The following is a 23,137-nucleotide window of genomic DNA, read 5'->3' as shown; positions in this document are numbered from 1 at the left end:
AAAAAAAAAAAAAAAAAAAAAAAAAAATTCACTCAAAGGTAAAGACTCTTAGGTAAGAACTTATAACACAGCCCATGCAGAATAGATGGCTGATGTTCTCTTACAACTTAGGCAGATACTTGCCTTTAAAAGAAATGGAAAGAAAGGGTTTGGTTGTTTTTTGTTTTTGTTTTTTCTGAGATGGAGTCTTGCTCAGTCACCCAGGCTGGAGTGCTGTGGCACGATCTCGGCTCACTGCAAGCTCCGCCTCCCAGGTTCACATCATTCTCCTGCCTCAGCCTCCCAAGTAGCTGGGACTACAGGCGCCCATCACCATGCCCGGCTAATTTTTTTTTTATATTTTTAGTAAAGACGGGGTTTCACCATGTTAGCCAGGATGGTCTCGATCTGCTGACCTTGTGATCCACCCGCCTCAGCACCTTTCAAAGTGCTGGGATTACAGGCGTGAACCACCACACCCGGCCGGGTTTGGGGGTTTTTTACTGAAAAAAAGGCCAGGTGTGGAGGCTCACACCTGTAATCCTGGTGTGATTCCACTTTGGGAGGCTGAGGCGGGCGGATCACTTGAGGCCAGGAGTTGGACACCAGCCTGGCCAACATGGTGAAATCTACTGAAAAAAAAATTAGTTGGGCATTGTGGTGCATGCCTGTAATCCCAACTACTGGGGAGGCTGAGGCAGGATAATCGTTTGAACGCAGGAGGCAGAGGCAGCAGTGAGCTGAGATTGTGCCATTGCAGCAGTCCCGCCTGGGTGATGGCAAGACTGTCTCAAAAAAAATAAAAAATAATAAATGAAAAAAAAACTCTAAGGTAATCAGTTCTTCCCCAAATTAAAAATAATAATAAATTTGGGGTTTTTGGAAAACGGAGAAGGCAATTATTATCATAAGACACTTTACCTTAACTTATTCATTAGATCAGGCAACTTTAGAGTACTTACCAACTTAAGATACTATCAGGTACTACAGAACAAACACGGATTATTAGCGCGTCAGGACACAACCTTCAAAGTGTGATCTAGTTAAATTTAAGGAGGCCAAACACAACTAAACAAAATGCAGGAAATGAAAATGCCAAAGGAGAGGCAGGCATCCAGGGTCATAGATGCTGAACTGACACACAGTTCTCTCCAGGCTGTGAAGAGGGCACCGCAGCAGCTCTGGAAGAATCTGAGCTCGGCAGGACTGAAAGATGGGCATGAGGGAGGGAGGAGCAGAGCATCCCAAGGATGGCAACGCTGTAAAGACACGGACGTGCACAAGGATCAGCACCACCCAGCCTGAGGAGGGAGGCAAAGACGGGTCAGTCTGGAGAGGCTGAAAGCCGAGGGGGGCAGAGAGGACCTCAAGCAGGTACACCCCAGCCAACAACTGGAAATGCGGACCTCTTCCATCCAATGGCAGTGAACAGCACAGAGATAAAACACGGCCAAAGGATGAGATTGCTGAGCTCCTGTGTTCACGCATCCAACTCATTTAGTGAGAAACTATTACAAGCCAGTAACTGTTCTAGGAGTAGGAATAGAGTAATAAACAAAACACCATAGAAATCTCTGACCTCATGGCGCTCACCTTCCAGTGCAGGGAGACAGACCGTAACTAAGACAAGTAAAACATATGGTATTTAGATGGTGATAAAAACTACATTTGGGAAGGAGAAAAAACAGCTGGGCACGGTGGGTCACATCTGTAATTCCAGCACTTTGGGAGGCCAAGGCGGGTGGATCACCTGAGGCCAGGAGTCTGACCATCCTGGCCAACATGGTGAAACCCTATCTCTACTAAAAACAAAAAAATTAGTCGTGCGTGGTGGCAGGCGCCTGTAGTCCCAGCTACTCAGGAGGCTCAGGCAGGAGAATCACTTGAACCCAGGAGGCAGACATTGCAGTGAGTCAAGATCACACCACTACACTCCAGCCTGGGCAACAAGAGCAAAACTTCATCTTAATAAGAAGAAGAAGAAGAAGAAGAAAAAACAAAGAAAAGGAATACAGCAAGTCAGGAGAGGGCTGGCTTTCTGCTACAGTGCTACCTACAGCAGCTGCTGAGAAGGGGCCTTTTCACTGAAGGCCCTTCGGATGCAGGAAGCTGGCCAAGGGTCTGGGGAAAGAGAATCCAGGCAATGGGAAAGCAAGTAAAAAGGCCCTGGGGCAAGGACCATTCCTGGTGTGTGTGAGGAAAGAAAGGCAAAGAGGCTGGCGTTAAGCAAGGGAAAGCCGAAGATGAAATCCGAGGAAACGGGGGAGATAGCCCGGGGAGGGCCTGCAGGTCCCAGAAAGGACTTCAGCTTTGATTCTGAATGGGAAGAGAAAGTGTGAGGCAGTCCTGAGCACAAGAGGCTTGCGTTTTAGCCCAATCGCTCTGGCTTCGGTGTGGAAGAGGGCACAGGCTGAGGCAGGGAGCATCTGGAGGACTTCTATATAGAAAGAGCCAAGGGACAGCAGATGCTGGCTTGGACCAGGGTGGGCAGGGGAGGTGATAAGAGGCAATGACATTACAGATACGAAGGTAGAAGTGACAGATGTGCTGTCCACCAGATGTGGGGGGCACACAAGTAAGGATTCATGGCAACACCGAGGCTGGTTGCCCGACTGGACCAGTGGAACTTGCCCCTAACTGAGACGGTGAAGATAGCAGAAAAGCTGGCTTGGGAGACACCAGCAGGAGCTGAGCTCTGAGCATGTTCAATTTAGGATGAGCCTCAGGGTCCAGGGCATGGCTTAGGGCAGAATCCCAGGCAATCCAGTGCCTTTTCTTTCAGACATGACAAAAGACAGAGGGCACAGGAAAGTCAGAAGGAAACCACAACCTGTGGGAAATAATTTGCAAAAGGAAGTTGGGCAAGCTGAAGAGACAGAGACCGCTAGTTTAGTAACTGGTCCCTTCTGGAAAAGGGCCACATGAGTGAGTGGGTGAGCCTGGCCGCGAGACTGCATTTTACCAAGCCTATCAACTCCAGCCCACCTGCTCTAGTCTACCAAACCACCAGCGGCTGCAAGGTGCCTTCAAGTGTAAAAATCCCATGGGGATGAATGATGAGGCTGGAAATGACAGGGACAAGGACACACCCCTTGCTGTGTTTGGATCTTGTGGACCTGCTTGTGTTCCTAAAAGGTGAGCTAAAATCCAGGTTCTAACAAGACACTATTTCAAAGGATTTATGGCTCAAAAAATATGGCAACAGATCCTGAAGTTTCTATAGTTTCCCAATCCTAGAATAAGGTGGTTAAAATGTATATTTCCTTTAAGGAAAACAAAAATGCCGAAATGGGGGCAAGAGACCGGTAAATGATGGCAGAGGGACTGGGGTCCCCAAGGCTGTACTTGTCACCAAGCCCCGAACTCCTGGGCCTTTTTTTTTTTTTTTTTGAGACAGGGTCCCGCTTGGTCCCCCAGGCTGGAAGGCAGCGGCACAATCACGGTTCACTGCAGCCTCACCCTCTTGAGGCCCAAGTGATCCTCTCACCTCAGCCCAGCAGTTGCTGGGACTACAACAGCACCACTATGCCCAGCTAATTCTTTTTTTTTTTTTTTTTGGTAGAAATGGGGTCTCACCATGTTGCCCAGACTGGTTTCAAACTCCCGGGCTCAAGAGATCCTCCTGCCTCAGCCTCTCAGAATGTTGGGATTATAGGCGTGAGCCACCATATCTGGCCTGGGCCTAAAGAGATCTTGTTCCCACTGACTCACTAGACAAGTCCGTGAGGCTTTGCAAGCACAGACTGCACTTTCCGGGGTCTAATACATCTATTCAGCTGTGACGACTGGTCCCTCCTGGTTCTCACTATACAATGCAAACCTGATGGGCACACTTCCCAAGACAGGCTCACCACTGAGAGGTAAGCAGGTAAGCAGCAGCAAGACAGGCAGACAGAGCATGCACATGCAGATACAGACACACACACCTAAGGAAAAGCACTTTTTTCTTCTTTTTAGATGGAGTCTCACTGCTTGCTGTTTTGTTTTGTTTTGTTTTGAGACAGAGTTTTGCTCTTGTTGCCCAGGCTGGAGTGCGATGGCGCAATCTCCGCTCACTGCAACCTCTGTCTCCCAGTTCAAGTGATTCTCCTGCCTCAGCCTCTCCAGTAGTTGGGATTACAGGCGCCCGCCACCATGCCCAGATAATTTTTGTACTTTTAGTAGAGACGGGGTTTTGCCATGTTGGCCAGGCTGGTCTTGAACTCCTGACCTCAGGTGATCCACCACTCCCCTCAGCCTCCCGAAGTGCTGGGATTATAGGCCTGAGCCACTGCGCTCAGCCCAAGAAAAGCACTTTCTAAAAAGAGTGCTAACTCTGCCTTTTCTTCTTCCCTTTCTGAAGAATTCTGCTGAAGACAAGAAGGTAGGTATTCATGGGAGAACGGCAGAAGCCCACCATGGGGTCTTAGAGTCTGAGCAGAGTGAGGAAGGTATGTGAAGGGAGAGGCACCAGGTGAGGGGGTCAGAGCCTGGCAAGTAAAGAAGGCACCACGCAGGCAATGGGGTGATAGCAGTGAAGGTGAAACTGTCTGATCAAAAAAATATTTTACATATAATGGGATGGAGTTTTCTTACTGTCAGATAAGGGAGTTGGAAATATGAAAGAGAAAAATACAAATGAACCATTCAGTATCAGAACAAAATGATAAATGCTGGTCTGCATTTAAGGTTTTCAATACATAGACTAACAGATGTAGAAAGAAAGAAATCTAAGTGCATGTGTACATGCTACATACATTTCCTAGCTATCTCCAAAAGGGTGTGGCAGCAGTGAAATCCCAATAGCAAGGAGCCCACCTAGTGCCCACAATTGGTTCTAAATATCTCTCTCCACTAAAAGAACCCAGGCTCTTTGGACAGAGAGCTAGTTCCAGGTTGGGTAGGGTAAGAATAAGACGGGTTTGGAACAGTGTCACTCAGTGAGGAAAGGCTCACAGAATGATGGGGAAGTGTCCAAGGAACACGGAAGCCAGTCTGGAGGGGCCCCCACTAACCAAATCCGGGGCAATCTGAGCATTGCAATAAATGATGAATATAACAGATCCCAATTGGTGGAATAAAACAGGAACACAGGAGTCCACAATGACATAAAGTTTGAAGAAGAATGAGATATTTACATCATCTCAAAATGCCTTACTGCTAACAAAATCTCTCTTTTCAAAGGGGAAAAGTCATTTTACAGCAGAGAGGCTCCACCAAGTTGTCCAAGGGAAGCATTAATGGGACAAATGGAGCCAGGTCTACAAGAGCAGATGCACTGAGAAGAGCCTGCATCACTTCTGGGAGGTTCCTGACAAAGATACACAACCTGAAATCAAATCATGAGAAACATAAGACCAACCCAAACTGAGAGACATTCTACAAAATCAACTGGCCTAGAATTTTCCTAAGCACCAAGGTAATGAAAGGCAAGAATGTCTGAGCTACTGCCCCAGATTGAAGGAGACTCCAGAGACAATGCAACTCATGAATCCAAACTGGATCCATCTGCTGTAACAGGCACTCAGGGACAACTGGTAAAACCCAAATAAGCCTGCCTGTGGATCAGATGGTAGTGATGTATCAAAACTAATTTCCTGACTTTGACAACTGTGCTGTGATTACGTAAGAAGGTACTTGCTTGGAAGATACGCCCACTAAAATACCGGGGGATAATGGAGTATCAGGTCTGCAATTTACTCGCAAATGCTTCAGAGAAAAAAAGGTTTCATACTGTTCGTGCAACCTTCCTGTTAGGTTCAGCCTGTTTCCAAAGCAGGCAGAAAAAATAAGTTCTTTATTTAGCCTCACCTGCCAGGGATGCACGAGCCTGGGGGTATTTTAAATGTGGTGACGGGGCATTCTAAGCCTCTTATATTGGATTCAGTCAGTGCTGTTCACTGCTATGAAACCAAACCACATACCATGTCAGATAGATTTACACTCATCAATTGTTATGTAGAAGGACATCCAAAGATGGGACTGAGCTAGTTAAAGGGAAATTAAAAGTATATCTCATTTTAGGAAATTGACAGAATTCCTGAAAAGATTCATGGTAAATTTCTGCTAACATTAATCTGTGTTTCTATGATTTACATTCAACAAATCAAATGACATTTTGACAGAAAAAATGAGGCACCCCCTGTAGAATAAAAATCATGTTTATTAAGTCAACAAATCCAATAAAGTAAGTACTCTCACACGTTGCTGGTGAATATTAAAAAAAAAAAAAAACTCAACCTTTTAGAATGGCAATTTTCAAATATGTATTAAAACGCTCAAAACGAACATTAAAAACTTTTGGTCCAACAAATCCAAAATAACAAAAACTAACACTCACTGAGCATTGATTATGTAGCAGGTGACATTCTAAGTAGTCTGCAAGTATTAACTCATTCAATCCTCCCAACAACCCATTACTACCCCCATTTTCAGATAAGAACTGAAGCCCAGAGTAGCCAGGCAACTTGCCTGGGGCCACACCGCCAGCAAGCAGGACAGCTGGGCTGGAAACTCAGGTGGTCAGCCTGGCTCCAGAGGCTGCACTCGTCAGAGGCAGGTCGCCTGCTTTTCTAAAATCTCCCCTAGGGATTTAATTCAAGAAGTATGAATGTGGAAGCACATAAGGCTTTATGTCCAAGGATACACACTACAAGATTATGAGTGGGAAAAGCTGGAGACCATCTAAATGTGCATAAACAAGGAGACTGACTAAATAATTATGGTTCGTGCATACCACAGAATGCCATGCAGCAATTTCAAATGCTCCTCCTGCAGTAGGCTCAACAATGGTCCCCACAAACATGCCCACATCCTCATTCCTAGAACCTGGGAATGTTCCTTTATACACAAAAGCATACAGGCCAAAGGGACTTTGCAGCTGTGACTAAATGAAGGCATTAAGACAGTATCCTCGATGATCCAGGTGGGCCAGGTGTCATTACAAGGGTCTCTATAAGAGAGAGGCAGGAGATGAGAACAGGTAGTAAGAGACGTGATGATGGAGCAACGGGTTGGCTGGCCACAGTGGCTCATGCCTGTAATCCCAGCACTGTGGGAGGCTGAGGTGGGCAGATCACCTGAGGTCAGGCGTTCAGGACCAGCCTGGTCAACACGGGGAAACCTCATCTCTATTAAAAATACAAAAATTAGCTAGGCATGGTGGTGGGTGCCTGTCATCCTAGGTACTTGGGAGGCTGAGGGAGGAGAATCACTTGAACCTGGGAGGCAGAGGTTGGAGTGAGCCAAGACTGTGCCACTGCAAAAAAAAAAAAAAAGAAGGCAATCAAGAGGATGAGATAATCTGAGGAAGAAGTCAGGAGCCAAGGAACACAGGTGGCCTACAGAAACAAAAACAAAAGGAAACTGATTCTCTCCACAGAGCCTTCAGAAGGAGACAGCCCCGCTGAAACTTTGACTTGAGCTCAGTGAGACCGATTCTGGACTTCTGATATCCAGAATTGTGAGACAATAATTTCACGTTGTTCTAGGCCACTGTTTGTGGTCATTTGTTACAATAGAAATACAGGGAAATGCTAATGAAATGTTAAGTAAAACAGTTCATATACCATATAATCCAAATTTTATTTTACATTTTAATTTTAAAATGTGTCTATGAGTAAGAAAAAAAAATGCAGCTGGGTGTGGTGGCTCATGCCTGTAATCCCAGCACTTTGGGAGGCCAAGGCAGGCGGATCACTTGAGGCCGGGAGTTCAAGACCAGTCTGGCCAACATAGCAAACCCTGTCTCTACTAAAAATACAAAAAATGAGCTGAGCATGGTGACACATGCCTGTAATCCCAGCTACTCGGGAGGCTGAGGCATGAGAATCGCTTGAACCAAGGAGGTAGAGGTTGCAGTGGGCGGAGATAAAGCCACTGTATTCTAGCCTGGGCAACTGAGACTCTGTCTCAAAAGGAAACAACGACAACAAAAAAACCCACTCAAAGCCACATACCAAAATGGTTACAGTGGTTCTACCTTTCAACTGTATGATTACAGATAGTTAACTTCTGCTTTATTTTATTTATGTTTATAGGGAGCACGTTACTTTTATACTTAGATAAAACATATCATTTAAGTATTTTAATAAACCTTTTCAAATAAATTTTAAAGAATAGGCCAGGCCTGGTGGCTCATGGCTGTAACCCCAGCACTGCAGGAGGCTGAGGCTGGGAGTGTGCGGTGGGGGCGGATCACCTGAGATCAGGAGTTCAAGACCAGCCTGCTAACATGGTGAAACCCCATCTCTACTAAAAATACAAAAATTCGCTGGGTGTGGTGGCATGTGCCTGTAATCCCAGCTACTCAGGAGGTTGAGGCTGGGAGAATCGCTTGAACCTGGGAGGCAGAAGTTGCAGTGAGCCAAGATCAAGCAACTGCACTCCACCCTGGGTGACAGTGAGATGCCATCTCAAAAAAAAAAAAAAAAAAAAAAAAAAAAAAAAAGAATAAATCACACTTTCTGGTAAGACAGTGGCACAAAAATTCAAATATATATGCTAGATTTAATTTTATTTGTACATATACTAAAGCTTAAAAGGGGTCTATCTCCTACAAATCGTTGCCAAAGATCTGTCTAAAGCTATTTTCCAGCCTAAGGAAAAGACAGCCTTTGAAAGTACTAAGCTTTTGGCTAGTTCATTCTGAAAGGCTTATTATCATTTTTAATATCACTTAAGAGAGCCTACTTAGGGCTGTTACTGGATCCACTAAATGTTAACTGGATTTAGTTTCTATAAATTCTTTATGCAGAAGACCTGGTTATCTTTCCATACAAAGGCATAACCTTAAAAGATAGTATTTCTATACCTATCGATTTTTCATGAGAATGATTACATCTCTAATACAGGAATAATTTAAAATTTTTGACATCAAACACTAACTTAAAAAGACACAGTTCAAATTACAGACATAGAAAACAGGACTTAATGGGATTTGTGTAGAAGGGAGATTCGGCAGAAGAAATGGATTACCGAGCAAGCAGCTGGCCCAGTTGGTGGCTGTGCAGCTCTTGGAGCCTCCCACTTACAATTTTCACAAGAAAAGAATATCACAAAGATTATAATTCTGGGCATAACTAAAATATACCTGAAATTATCTCTTTAAAAATAATTAGAACATAATGCAGGTGAGAGAAAATGACTTGTATCACCCGATAATCATCTAATTATGCAGCTATGCCTCGCTTTGTAATAAACTAGTTTACTAAAATAGCTCCAAAGGAGACTGAATTGTGTTTAGACCACAAAAGGTTACTATCCAGTCCAACTAAAAGTCGGCTGAAAAACTACCACCGTCAGAACCAATTGCATACTTGGCTGTATTACCACTGTTTAACAGGCTAACAATTAAGTCATGCCAGACCAAACTATAGTAAAACAAAGGTGTCTTCTTTCTTTTTTTTTGAGACGGAGTCTCACTCTGTCACCAGGGTGGAGTGCAATGACGCGATCTCGGCTCACTGCAACCTCTGCCTCCCAGGTTCACGTGATTATCCTGCCTCAGCCTCCCAAGTAGCTGGAACTACAGGCGTGTGCCACCATGCCCGGGTAACTTTTTGTATTTTTAGTAGAGATGGGATTTCACCGTGTTAGCCAGGATGGTCTCGATCTCCTGACCTCATGATCCGCCTGCCTCGGCCTCCCAAAGCGCTGGGATTACAGGCATGAGCCACCGTGCCTGGTCGACAAAGTTGTATTCTGGTGTATTCTTACATCCAATGCAACCATTTCTTCTGGCACACTCTATCCATCAGGTGGTCTTGTATTTAAAACAAAAAAAGTTCATCCCAATGTATCACTACAGTCAAGAGTGAGAAACCTTGGTCTGTGGTGTCTTCACTGCCTACTATTTCACACAGGTCACTCTTGTCTTTTAGTCTCACCCTTGAGTCATCCAGTATTAGTGGGCCACACACAGGGCACCTCCAAACTTCTTACCTTCTTTATTTTACTTTAAAATGCGTTTCCTCAACTGGGCACGGTAGCTCACACCTGTAATCCCAGTACTTTGGGAGGCCGATGCAGGCGGATCACAAGGTCAAGGAGTCTGAAACCAGCCTGACCAACATAGTAAAACCCCATCTCTACTACAAATACAAAGACGAGCCGGGCGTGGTGGCAGGCGCCTGTAGTCCCGACTACTCGAGAGGCTGAGGCAGGAGAATCGCTTGAACCCAGTAGACAGAAGTTGCAATGAGCTGAGATCTGCCACTGCACTCCAGCTTGGCGACAGAAGGAGACCCTGTCTCAATAAATAAATAAATAAAGCGTTTCCTCAAGCAGATTTCTGCAGTAATGATGGGAGCAATGCACAGTTCACCTCAGCCTTCAGTCTTCCCAGTTCTTTTTTTTTTTGAGACATAGTCTCACTCTGTCACCCAGGCTGGAGTGCAGTGGCGTAATCTTGGCTCACTACAACCTTTGCCGCCTGGGTTCAAGCGATTCTCCTGCCGCAGCCTCCGAAGCAGCTGGGATTACAGGCGCCTGCCATTGTGCCCGGCTAATTCTTGTATTTTCAGTAAGGACGGGGTTTCACCATACTGGCCAGGCGAGTCTTGAACACCTGACCTCGTGACCCGCCCGCCTCGGCCTCCCAAAGTGCGGGATTATAGGCGTGAGCCACCGCGCCCGGCCCAGTCTTCCTAGTTCTTGCTAACCTCCTGACTAGAAGAGCTCCCACTTCATCCCTAGGTGCTTCAAAGGTTTCGCAAGCTCTGCATTGGAATTTCCCCTTTTTATATAGAAAGGACCAATTCTTGATTATACAGGGTGCCTGGGGAGTGCAGTAGTTTGACACGTGTCTGGGTCAGGTCCCAGCTTCCATCCCCAATCAACAATTTTGCTGTCATCTGCATCACACACTAGAGCATAAAATAAAATTTTATTTGACAAAAGTATTCTGCATAAATGTTTAAACAAAATGCAGTAGAGCCATACAACTGAATATTATTTGGTCATAAAAGGAATGAAATCCTGATTCATGCTACAACATGGATGAACTGTGAAAACATGCTAAGTGAAAGAAGCCTGACACAAAAGGCCACATATCATATGTTTCCATCTGAATATATGAAATAGTCATTAAAGGCAAATCTAGAAAGTCAAAGTAGATGAAAGGTTGCCTGTGGCGGAGCTTGGAAATGGGTATTGACCACGAATGGGCATCAGAGGTCTTGGGGTAACGGAAATGTTCTAAAAGTGGATTTGGTGGTGACTGTGCAGCTGTAAATTTACTAAAAACCACTGAATAGTACACTTAAAACAGGTGGATTTTATGGTATGTAAATTCTACTTCAATGAAGCCCTTACATTAAAAAATAAGTATAAATAATAAAAGCGGATTCTCCAGATTGAAAAACAAAAAATGAGAGGAATTACTTCTCTTCTGCAAGCCCTCCTTTCCTTACATATACAATCGCAGACCCTGACGTTAGGAGGGCTTACCTACATAGTTAAGACTTAAGGACGAGTCTCCAGAATTCAATTCAGGTCATATTCCACTCCATGTCATTTGGAAGTGTCAATCACAATCTAACAACTCCATGTCATTTGGAAGTGTCGATTAGAATCTAATAACTTGTGTAGACAAATAGACAACCCAATACGAAAAGTAAACATCTTAATAAAAATATTGACGATCCACAACGATCTTAGGTAGCGCAACCATGCCAAGGCGAGGCAAGATTTTTAAGATGCTACAGGTTTAAAAGGCAACCAGGTTCTGAGAGTTCGCCGAACAGGATCCCTGCATTTCCAAAAACCAGCAGTGGAATATGCACAGACCGAGATAAGGCAAAGACTCGAGGTCTTTTAAACCTGAAGCCAGCACTGCCCCGGAAGCGCACCTAGAATTCAGTCTGTTTGCAGGCTCGGGGCCAGAGCATGGCGTATTGTTTCACTCGGTGAATGCTCATTTCACGTAAAGAAAACCATGCAACGGAACAAGCCGCCGGAGCGCGCACACCCCCGCAGGGCCGCGGGACAGGCACGCTGTGTCCAAACAACACCGGAGGCCCCGCGCCCATCTTCCCCGGCCCGGCCCGGCCCGGCCCGGCCCCCGCAGCCCTCGCCTTGGGGCCTCGGACGCAGCCGGCACAGCTGAGCGAGTGGGCCGCCGCTGCTAGACAGGCGGGCAGGGGAGCTGTCCGGGAAGGCCGCGCGCGCGGGCGGCTGACGTACCTGCGCCGCCTGGAGCTCAGGGCCGGCGAGCCCGGGATAACGGCGCCTCCGCGGCGAACACGCCTGGGCACTCCATTCGGGGCTGTTTACTCCCAACTCTCGCGAGACTGGGCGACAGGGCCAGGGAGGCCCACAGCTGGGAGCGTCAGCCCCACAGACCCAGCGTGCCCTGTGTGTCCCGCGCTCCCGGGCCTGCGTGCGCGCTCTGGACGCCGTGGGCCGCGGGACCACGCCGGGAGGATGGACGATGGTCTCGCGACATTTGCGGTCGGGGACCTGTGGCAGGGTGGAAGCGGAGGGGCGTGGCCAGCGCGGGGCCAGGCGGCGACAACGCGCCGGGGGAACGCCTTGTCTGCGCTGCGAGTCGCTCTAGGATCCCAGACTCGGAAAAGGAGCCCGGATCTAGAAAGACTGCCTGGTGCAGGCTCCCTACCCCCACGGGCCTGCTGTCATGGAACCGTGGAGAACTCGCTTCCGGCGCGGACCCTCCCTGCAGGGGTCCACGTCCAGGCATCGGCGGTTCGGACTCCCCAACCCTGACCGGGCACCTGCCCTGAGTGCCCCTTAACCCGGGCGGTAGCTGGTTAAGATGGCGAAGTGCCAGACCGGAACGCGCGAAACCCCAAATTCCGCCTGCCCGACCTCCTGACCCCTGGCGCCGCAGGACGACAGACTGGGCCTCCCGACGCGCAGCGCCCTGCCGGGACACCGGTGCGTGCGAAACGGAAGGACCTTTGTAACGCCACGTGTTTGCCCTTTTTGAAAAAACAAGAATAAAGGTGTTAAACTCTCTGAAAAGCTTGCCGCCTGAAAGATGTCTGGGTGACTTAGATGCTAGGATCACAGGTTGTTTTCAATGTAAATGGCCCCATAAGGGCTGCTGGTGGGCGGTGATGCGCTATAGGTCGATCAGACGATTTTTTGTCTTTTTGAACTTGACACTGCACCACAGTAATGCTGAACTGCACCAGTATTACAGATCACAGCGCACCATCTTCCTTCAACATGATTTAACACAGTTGACTTAATATAGTGGATACATGTAGAATTACAAATTACCATATCCCACCTCAGGCTTCTACTTGGTAATTTTGAGCAAGTTATTTAACCTCTTTGTACCTCAGCTTCTTCATCCCAAAAATAGGGGTACCAGCCAGGTGGGGTGGCTCACGCCTGTAATCCCAGGACTTGGGTAGACCGAGGCAGGCGGATCACTTGAGGTGCGAAGTTTGAGACCAGCCTGCTCAACATGGTGAAACCCCATCTCTACCAAAAATATAAAAACTTAGCTGAGTGTGGTAGCCTGCGACTGTAATCCCAGCTACTCAGGAGGCTGAGGCAGAATTGCTTGAACCTGGAAGGCAGAGGTTGCAGTGAGCTGAGATTGTACCACTGCACTCCAGCCTGAGCGACAGAATGAGACTCTGCCTTAAAAATTAAGTAAATAAAAAAATTTTAAAAAAATAGGGGTACTAATATCTACCTTAAATGATGAGGGTTAAATTAAGCACAGATACAAGGCCTAGCGCAGTGGCTTATGCCTGTAATCTCAACACTTTGGGAGGCTGTGGCGGGAGGATCACTTGAGCCCAGGAGTTTGAGACTAGTTTGGGCAACAGAGACATGTCTCTACAGTTATGTTTGGTTTTGTTTTTGCCAGGAGTGGTGGTGTGCACCTGTAGTCCCAGCTACTAGGGAGGCTGAGGTGGGAGGATTACCTGAGCCCAGGAGGTCGAGGTTGCAGTGAGCCATGATTGTACCACTGCACTCCAGCCTGGGCAACAGAGCAAGACCTTGTCTCAAAAACAAACAAAAAGCATACGCATAAAGTACTCGGCTCCTATATGACTCAATACTTGGTGGATACTTGAATCCTTTCCTGACTCAGATCTCATATGATTTTCTGAACTTTTGGAGAACCCTTGCCTCTCTTTGCATTTGCAAACTGTCAAAGGCACTCCCTTCTGCCACCACAGAAAGCATTTGATCTTAAACTTGACTATGTCCTTCTGTTCCAACTTTGGGTAAATTAATCTTGGTCAGGGTTCTCTGAACAGCCCTTTAGTCACTGTGCCATTGAATACATGGCCCTACTGTTGGAAACTGGGGTAGAATAGTGATTGCAGATATCAATCGTGACAGTGAGGCCCCACAGCAGGGGAGAGAATACCACCACCACCAGTTCCAGAGAATGCCTGTACACTGAGGGGACTGCCGTGTGGCGGAGGAAAGTTACTTGGAGAGCTACCAAGACAGCCTGAGCTACAGGATCCTGGTCTACCACTGCTGGATTCCCACCATTCTGGTTCTAAAATAACTTCCTCAACTTGTGCTTCACATACAGAATAAAGCATCTGCAAATCTTTATTCAAATGAAATGTTATTTTAAAGAATAAGAGCTGATGGCACAGGCATGAGCCAACCCTGGGAAAGCCTCCCTGGAGCTGTGGCTCCTGGGGTCCCAGCAGCCACTCTGCAGCGATCTCGGAGGTCCTAGTAAACCTGCCGGCAGCACTGCAGGCAGGCTGCTTTTTTTGGGCAGGGATGGCTTTGCCGAGAGCATCAACACCTCGGAGGCAAACACCAAGGAGGTGTTTTCAGGCAAGATCGCACCTGAGTCACTGCTGCTCGACGTGCACCTGGAGGAGACATCCCTGCAGACGTCTCCAGCCTCTCACTATACTCACTACAGCCTCGCCCACCAGCACTTCTCAGGGGTCCGTGGCTTTTTCAAGGACAACTTCATGCTCCTGGTGCTGGAGCTCTGCCACCTGAGACCTCTCGTGGACCCGCACACACAGAGAGCCTGAGGGTGCTACTGCCCACAGTAGATTATCCTTGGCCGCCGGCACCTGCCTGAAACTGGATTATTCACCAGGACCTCAAGCTGTACCCCCTCTTCCTGAATGATGACCTGGAAGTGAAAACGGGAAGATTTGGACTGGCAACCAAAGTCCAACATGACAGGAGGCAGAGGAAGACCCTGGGTGGGACTCCTGATTCCATAACTCTCAGGGTGCGGGGAAAGAAAGGGCACCGTTTCAAAGTGGATGTGTGGTCCCTTGGGTACGTCACATATACCTTGTTAGTGGGCAAACCACCGTTTGAAACCTCTTGTCTAAGAGACCTACCTCTGGTCAAGAACACACACAGCGTTCCCAAGCACAGCCACCCCGTGGCCACCTCCCTCATCCAGAAGATACTTCAGACACACCCGACAGCCCCCCACTGAGAAGCTTCTGAATAACGGGTTTTTTCACGTCTGGCTCCATCCCCACCCGTCTCCCCATCATCTGCCTCCCATCACACTGAGGTTCTCAATCCCTCCCAGCAGCTTGGACCCTCGCAACTGCAAGCTTCTTGTGATCCTCAAGGCATGGAGAACCCCTGCCTGAGCAGCCCCAGGAAAAAGAGGAACCAGTGCCACCCGCATCCCCAGCTTCTGGGTCAGTGAGCGGGTAAACTGTTCCAACAAGCACAGCCTAGGGCATCAGCTGTGTGACAAGTGTTACACATGCCTTATTTTCGACAACACCGTGACAGCCTGCAGTGCGGTAGTGCTCCCTTATCTGGGGGGACATGTTCTAAGACCTTCGGTGGATGGTCTTGGACTCACCGTGGCTGGAACTTCAGCAGTTTGAGGTGCGACAGCAAAACTTCCATGAATTTCTTTTTCCTTCTTCCCAACGTCATGGAGAGAAGACTTGTTTTACTGTAGATCTCAGCAACTTCAGCATACAATGTTTTTCTTTCCTTATTAAGTGGAGAAGTTTTACCTTTTCACTTAAAAGAGCACTTTCCAGCTTCTCGGCATATCCGTAGTGCCAGCATCACTACTCTTGGGCTTTGGGGACATTACGAAGTAAAGTAAGGGTTACCTGTGGACATGGGGAGAATTCTCATCCCAGGCAGGAGGGAGTGGGATGGTGCGAGATTTCATCGCGCTACTCAGAACTGTGTGCAATTTAAAACTTATGAACTGTTTGTTTATGGGATTTTCCATTGAATGTTTTCGGACCTTGATTGACCACAGGTAACTGAAACCTCAGAAAACAAAACTGTGGAAAACGGGAAACTACTGTCCACAGAACATGATGACACAAGTCCTGCCCCATTGTGAGTTCCCATCCAACTCACTGATGGAGGTCACCCCCCCTAAGTATTTCCACAACCACCTGAGCAAACACTTACTGGAGAAGGGTGTCAATGTCACGCCACGGGAAGGCCATGAGCCTGTCCACCCCCTCCCCTCTGGGGAGCACCTGGCTCCATACCTGCAGCACCATTATCCCGCCCTCAGCAGTGGCACTGTGCGGGGCTGCACAGAGCACATCGCCCTCGCAGGGGGCTTGCTGTGGAAGTTCTATTTATGCATGTTCCAGAGTGGGTTCTAGAGCCTCCTCCCCTTCCCTTTCAGTCTCACCATAGGAATTACATAGAGTCTTTTTTTTTTTTTCTTTTTATCTTTTGAGATAAAGTTTTGCTCTGTATCCCAGGCTGGAGTGTAGTGCGGAGATCTCAGTTCACTGCAACCTCCGCCTCCCAGGTTCAAGTGATTTTCCTGCCTCACCCTCCTGAGCAGCTGGGATTACAGGGGCGTGCCACCATGCCCAGCTAATTTTAGTATTTTTAGTAAAGATGGGGTTTCACCATGTTGGTCAGGCTGGTCTCAAACTCCTGACCTCAAGATCCGCCCGCCTCGGCTTCACAAAGTGCTGGGATGACGGGCGTGAGCCACCGCGCCCGGCCAGGAATTACACAGAATATTTCTACTGAATTCACGACTGTCCTGTGACTTGGCTTTATACTCATTAAACACATATGAATCTTTAAAAAGAAAAATAACACACAGGCCAATACTGAGATTGAGACATAGATAGACTGGAATAGGTTTTGAGGACATAACCACTTAACCCTCTGGTTCCCAAATGTGGTTAGATTTTAAGTAATTGAGGTTGAAACACAGGAAAGTCTCCTAGGAGCTGTCTCTATCTGCTCTCTTCCCTTTTTTTCTTCCCATTCTTTCTTGAATCCATTACAATCTAGCTTAAAGACTGAAATGGCTCATGGAAAAAAATCACCAATGATCTCCCTCCACACAGCCAAATTCCACGAGCAAATCAATCTTCACCTTACTCAACCTACCAAGAGACAGAGATCCAGAAGTCAACTCAGCAGCTTCCAAAGACTAGGTACATTGTTCTCAACAATTTTGTTACTGACTTGTCAGCTTTCAACCAGTTATGACCGCTGGTGTTCCTAAGTTAATTTCTTGTAATCACTTCTAAGAAAAAAAAAAATTCTCTCATTCCAAATTACAAACATCTGGAACAAAACACTTCCAAAGGAAACAGAAACAACTACTTTTATTGTTAAACTTTCAACTGACAGATTAAGTTTCAAAGGTTCATATTTCCCATGTTCTTTTTTTTTTTTTGAGACAGGGTCTCGCTCTGTCTCAAGGCTGGAGTGCAGTGGCACGATCTTGGCTCACTTCAACCTCTGCATCCCGGGCTCAAACGATTCTCCTGCCTCAGCCTCCTAAGTAGCTGGGACTACAGGCATGCACCACCATGCCTGGCTAATTTTTGTATTTTTTGTAGAGACAGGACATGTTGCCCAGGCTGGTTTCGAACTCCTGGGATCAAGTGATCCACCCACCTTGGCCTTCCAAAATGCTGGGATTACAGGCGTGAGCCACCATGCTCGGCCCATATTTCCCACATTCTTAATGAGACCCCATCCACAGTGGTCCAATCAACTTTCAAATTAGCTCTGGGGAAAAAAATATATTTAATGAAAGCTAGAAAACCTAGAGGTCTTGCTCTTCATCTTTCGCTACAGCTACGGACAGCTCTGCGCCACACTTGCACCAATCAGCATGTTTGCCCATGTCCTGCCAAGGAGAGAAATTTACATCATCACTGACAAGGTGCGTTCACCTATTCTCATCACGTAACACTGATTCTGATTCCATACCTAATTTATCAATCTAAGACATTACTGAACCACGCAACCTTACATATTTTCACACGACAGTATTTTCACACGAAGTTGCTGCTGCTTATTACACATCAAAGTTCACGTCAATGTGGCATGAAGTCAAGAGGATTCCAAGTTAGCTCAATCAAAACCTTGGGGGTCACACAGCATCTCCCAGTGTGTAGATGTTCACATCTAAGTTCTGAAGACATGATCTGAGCATGGAAGAGCTTCTGGAGTTGGCTGCTGATCTTCTCAGTCCAAGTCCCATCTGGAAATCCTGTAGGCAATGTCATGGGCAAAACTGTGTCCATAAAATTGTGCTCAGGTCTGCTTATGACAGATTATCATGCCACAAAAAAAATGCCACAGGAGTCCAGACTTTTAACCAATCTACCAGCTTCTGCATCAGTATCACAATGCCAAGCCCTGAATTTTAAATGTGCACATATTGTCATATTCATATAGTGACTTACAGTTTTCAAAGCACTAGGTACATGGTCCTCAAAAATGGTTGGCTTTATAAGACCCCAACTAAGGACATTTCATAGGTTTCAATGTTAACGCATATTGTGAGGGTCTGTGCATAATTATCTTCACACCAATAAAGGTATTCACTACAATACATAAATTCATTACACAAACCAAGAATAAGCTTCTAACTTATTGACAGATATATCATGTCGCACACATAATTTGTCCATATTTTACTATTCCATAAATGCGTATTATTTCTATCAATAATGCTACTGGAATGGAATCATATTACATAGAAAAATGTAGGAAAACCAGATATAACAAGCTGCAAAGGGCTAAATTTCAGTTATGAAATGGGTCAGAGGCTGAGAAATCACTATTTATCCACAAGGATTGCCTTACAAATCAAAAGATGACTGCAGGTTTCTCTTACATATCTAAATCTAGGAATAAGTTCATTCCATAGCAGATTTGAAAAAACAAAAATATAATGTAGGAAGTAATATTATTGATGGCAAACCAACAGCATGAAATTTGGTAGGCTTATCTAGGATGAAAAGGAATAATCTAGATTGTTTTAATACCCTCTAAGATTCCATGTTAAGTCATCCTGACAAAAAATCTTTTTAAAAATATGGTAACCATAAATAAAGCTGCTCAAAGACACCACACCCACCCACACACACACACACACACACAGACACACACGTACACACACACGGTTCTCTAATGAAATACCAGTTGAAGTGCAGCATTTTCATTACAGATAGTCAAACAGCTAGAGCTATACAATACACACAGATTTTTCCTAATAGTACCAGCAATCTTAGTTATAAAATAATACTTTTCAGTAGTCTTTCTTGATGCACATTTAAAAACTAGTACAATTCCTCTAGTGTAATGGTCAATTTCCCTTAAAAAACAACATCTGAAATTATAAGAGCTGACAAATCACATTATATTTCAATATTAGACTGCTGTGGCTCTAGAACAACAGAAAAGCGTAACTTTTGAACAGGTTAGGGAAAAAGCATGAAATGTAGATGTCTTCAATCAGCCTCAGGCATTATTGATCCTGTGCCATCCACACACCCTTGAGGTTTTTCACAGCATTCTGACAGTATGATGTCTGCTTTGCAAATGACAAATCAACAGTATGCTGAATAATCAGCAATAAAACACAGGAGATAAATTAAATGTGTTTTTCCAAATGTCGGAATACCAAGGTTCCCAGGAGTTGGCAAAACTTCTCAAGCGGCCATCCAGACTCAGGCTGTGCAGGATAAGGCCTCCTTACGTAGTGAACGGTTGAGAATATTTGCTCCCCACACCCAGAGCCATTCAGGCATATACTGTGCAAAAGAAACTAAAAATGAAAGAGAAAAAGGTTGTGAGGTTAGAACGAGAAATCAACACTGAAGGAACAAGTACACAGACCAGCACATGAATACCCACCAGCCACAACAAATACCCACCAATCAATCACAACAAATACCCACCAATCACAACAAATACCCACCAGTCACAACAAATACCCACCAGTCACAACAAATACCCACCAGTCACAACAAATACCCACCAGTCACAACAAATACCCACCAATCGATCACAACAAATACCCACCAGTCACAACAAATATCCACCAGTCACAACAAATACTCACCTATCATATTAAATACAACAATGGAAAAAGCCCCCAGGCACTACTGTATTGAATACCTAGTTTTGCCTAAGATCTTACCCTAGATTCTACAGGGAATAGAAACATGACCACCACCCACCTACCCTACTTTCTGTAATGAGGCTGGACTGTCCTGCATGTAAATACAATTCTATCTTTACTTAATGTGATATGAACAGAATGTTCACTGGTTAAGAACCACAAAATCGGCAGGGCACGGTGGCTCACACCTGTAATCCCAGCACTTTGGGAGGCCAAGCATGGTAGATCACAAGGTCAGGAGATAGAGACCATCCTGGCTAACAAGATGGAGCCCCGTCTCTACTAAAAATACAAAACAATAGCCAGGCGTGGTGGCAGGTGCCTGTAGTCCCAGCTACTCGGGAGGCTGAGGCAGGAGAATGGTGTGAACCCGGGAGGCGGAGCTTGCAGTGAACCGAGATCGTGCCACCCACTCCAGCCTGGGCGACAGAGCCAGACTCCGTCTCAAAAGAAAAAGAAAAAGAAAACAAAACTCAAAATCATTATAGGAATAAATCAGTTGGAACAGACACACGCATACATGGTTAGTACTCTATGAGAAAACTGGGGCTTGTTGGGTAGGATGGAACAAAGTTCAACAGGAAAACAATCAGAAACACCAAGACGTTGGGATGGTATCTTGACCTATGATGGGGGTGCTCAGGGGACCAGGGGAGGGAGTCCTGCTGATGCTGCTCTGCTTCAGGGGTCTCACTCAGGGCCTTTGTGCTAGCAGCAGACGTAGAGCAATGTCTGAAAACATATTTGGTTGTCACACTGGGAGTGGATGCTACTGGTATCTAGTGAGTGGAGGCCCAGGGTACTGCTCAATATCCTACAATACACAGGACACTCCCCATGACAAGGAATTATCCGCTCTCAATGCCAACAGTGCTGAGGTGGAGAAAGCCCACACTCCTCTAACAGATTTGTCCAGAACTGAATGAGAGTTCTACTACCGCATATACGAAAGAGAAGAGACAGGCCCTTGGCAAGTACTGACATTCTAGCCTTGAACTGAACTGATGCATGACAATAGAGGTTATCCAATCCTCTTGTCAATAAGTGGACACAGGTTACTCTCCAGGGAGGACACACACACACACACATACACACTCACGCACTCTGTGTACAAAGAAAATCACAACAGCAAAAGCTACCAGAGAAATATGCCACAGACAAAAAGCAAAGGATGAATCAAATCTTTGATGTAAAATTGGAAATAAAAAATGATAGTATTGAAAATAATTTGAGTAACATAAAATGAAAACAGAAAGTTTTAACAACTTTATACAGAAAACTACTCCAGGAATTAAATCAGCTTAACAGAATTTCTTGGCAGAAAAACACATTCTCAAGGAAAGTTTATCAATGTGAACAAAATTTAATCGTGAGTAAAATGTTTGTGTTTTATAAATACAGTCAAAATATCTACTGCATCTAAACCCCATCCTCATCATATCTTTATTTCTAAAACAATTTTATGGTCAGTGACTTCTAAGACTACTTCTTAGGTTTCTCTGCTTTTCTCAAGTAATTAAAGGACCTAGAAACAACTACTTAAATAAAACTGCTTCTTTTTTTGTTTTTGAGATGAAGTCTAGCTCTGTTGCCCAGGCTGGAGTACAGTGGTGTGATCTCGGCTCACTGCAACCTCTGCCTCCTGAGTTCAAGCGATTCTCCTGCCTCAGCCTCCCAGGTAGCTGGGACTACAGGCGTGCCACCATGACGAATTAAGTTTTGTATTTTTAGGAGACGGGGTTTCACCATGTTAGCAAGGCTGGTCTCGAACTCCTGACCTCAGGTGATCCACCTGCCTCAGTCTCCCAAAGTGCTGGGATTAGAGATGTGAGCCACCGCCATGCCCAACCAAAACTGCTTCTTATTAAGCTCTCATTTTCTTTTTTTTTTTTTTTTTTTGAGACAGAGTCTCGCTCTGTCGCCCAGGCTGGAGTGCAGTGGCCGGATCTCAGCTCACTGCAAGCTCCACCTCCCAGGTTTACACCATTCTCCTGCCTCAGCCTCCTGAGTAGCTGGGACTACAGGCGCCCGCCACTTCGCCCGGCTAGTTTTTTGTATTTTTTGGTAGAGACGGGGTTTCACCGTGTTAGCCAGGATGGTCTCGATCTCCCGACCTCGTGATCTGCCCGTCTCGGCCTCCCAAAGTGCTGGGATTACAGGCTTGAGCCACCGCGCCCGGCCTTAAGCTCTCATTTTCATAAAATAAGTAACTGTTGATATACGTATATGTTTATTTGGTAGAGGTAAATCTAATACTCTTTATGCAAACGTCCCAAAAATATCTGTTTGGTAATTAAGAAAACTCCGAGTATTTAAAAAAAAAAAAATTGGACCAGGTGTGGTGGCTCACACTTGTATTTTATTTATTTTATTTTTTTTGAGACGGAGTCTTGCTCTGTCGTCCAGGCTGGAGTGCAGTAGCACAATCTCAGCTCACTGCAAGCTCTGCCTCCCGGGTTCACGTCATTCTCCTGCCTCAGCCTTCTGAGTAGCTGGGACTACAGGCACCCACCACCACGCCTGGCTAATTTTTTTGTATTTTTAGTAGAGACAGGGTTTCATCGTGTTAGCCAGGATGGTCTCAATCTCCCGACTTTGTGATTCGCGGCCTTGGCCTCCCAAAGTGCTGGGATTACAGGCTTGAGCCACCGCACCCAGCCAGCTCATGCTTGTAATCCCAGCACTTTGGGAGGCCGAGGCGGGTGGATCACCTGAGGTCAGGAGTTCGAGACCAGGCTGACCAGCATTGTGAAGCCTTGTCTCTACTAAAAAAGTTAGATGGGCCGCAGGTGCGAGCCTGTAATTCCAGCTACT

At 46.1% G+C, this 23,137-nt stretch overlaps 2 protein-coding genes across 3 annotated transcripts in view; both read right to left on the bottom strand.

Moving 5' to 3' along the window:
* Positions 1–12,344, bottom strand: part of MBTPS1 (membrane bound transcription factor peptidase, site 1) — a 65,989-nt gene extending 53,645 nt beyond the window's left edge. Inside the window, exon 1 of the mRNA XM_017860925.1 lies at positions 12,142–12,344. The gene's annotated coding sequence lies outside the window, so the exon portion shown is untranslated. The remainder of the gene's footprint in view (positions 1–12,141) is intronic.
* A 5,136-nt stretch (positions 12,345–17,480) lies between these two features.
* Positions 17,481–23,137, bottom strand: part of HSDL1 (hydroxysteroid dehydrogenase like 1) — a 23,104-nt gene continuing 17,447 nt past the window's right edge. For both annotated transcript variants that reach the window (XM_017860905.1, XM_017860913.1), the window contains one exon: positions 17,481–19,966. In XM_017860905.1, the coding sequence (XP_017716394.1) occupies positions 19,793–19,966 (174 nt within the window). In that variant the 3' untranslated portion in view covers positions 17,481–19,792. The remainder of the gene's footprint in view (positions 19,967–23,137) is intronic.

The sequence above is a fragment of the Rhinopithecus bieti genome, unplaced genomic scaffold, assembly GCF_001698545.2.
Source record: "Rhinopithecus bieti isolate Rb0 unplaced genomic scaffold, ASM169854v2 scaffold_1618, whole genome shotgun sequence".
In the NCBI taxonomy this organism is placed as follows: Eukaryota; Metazoa; Chordata; class Mammalia; order Primates; family Cercopithecidae; genus Rhinopithecus; species Rhinopithecus bieti.
This window is presented reverse-complemented; position numbering and strand designations above follow the sequence as displayed.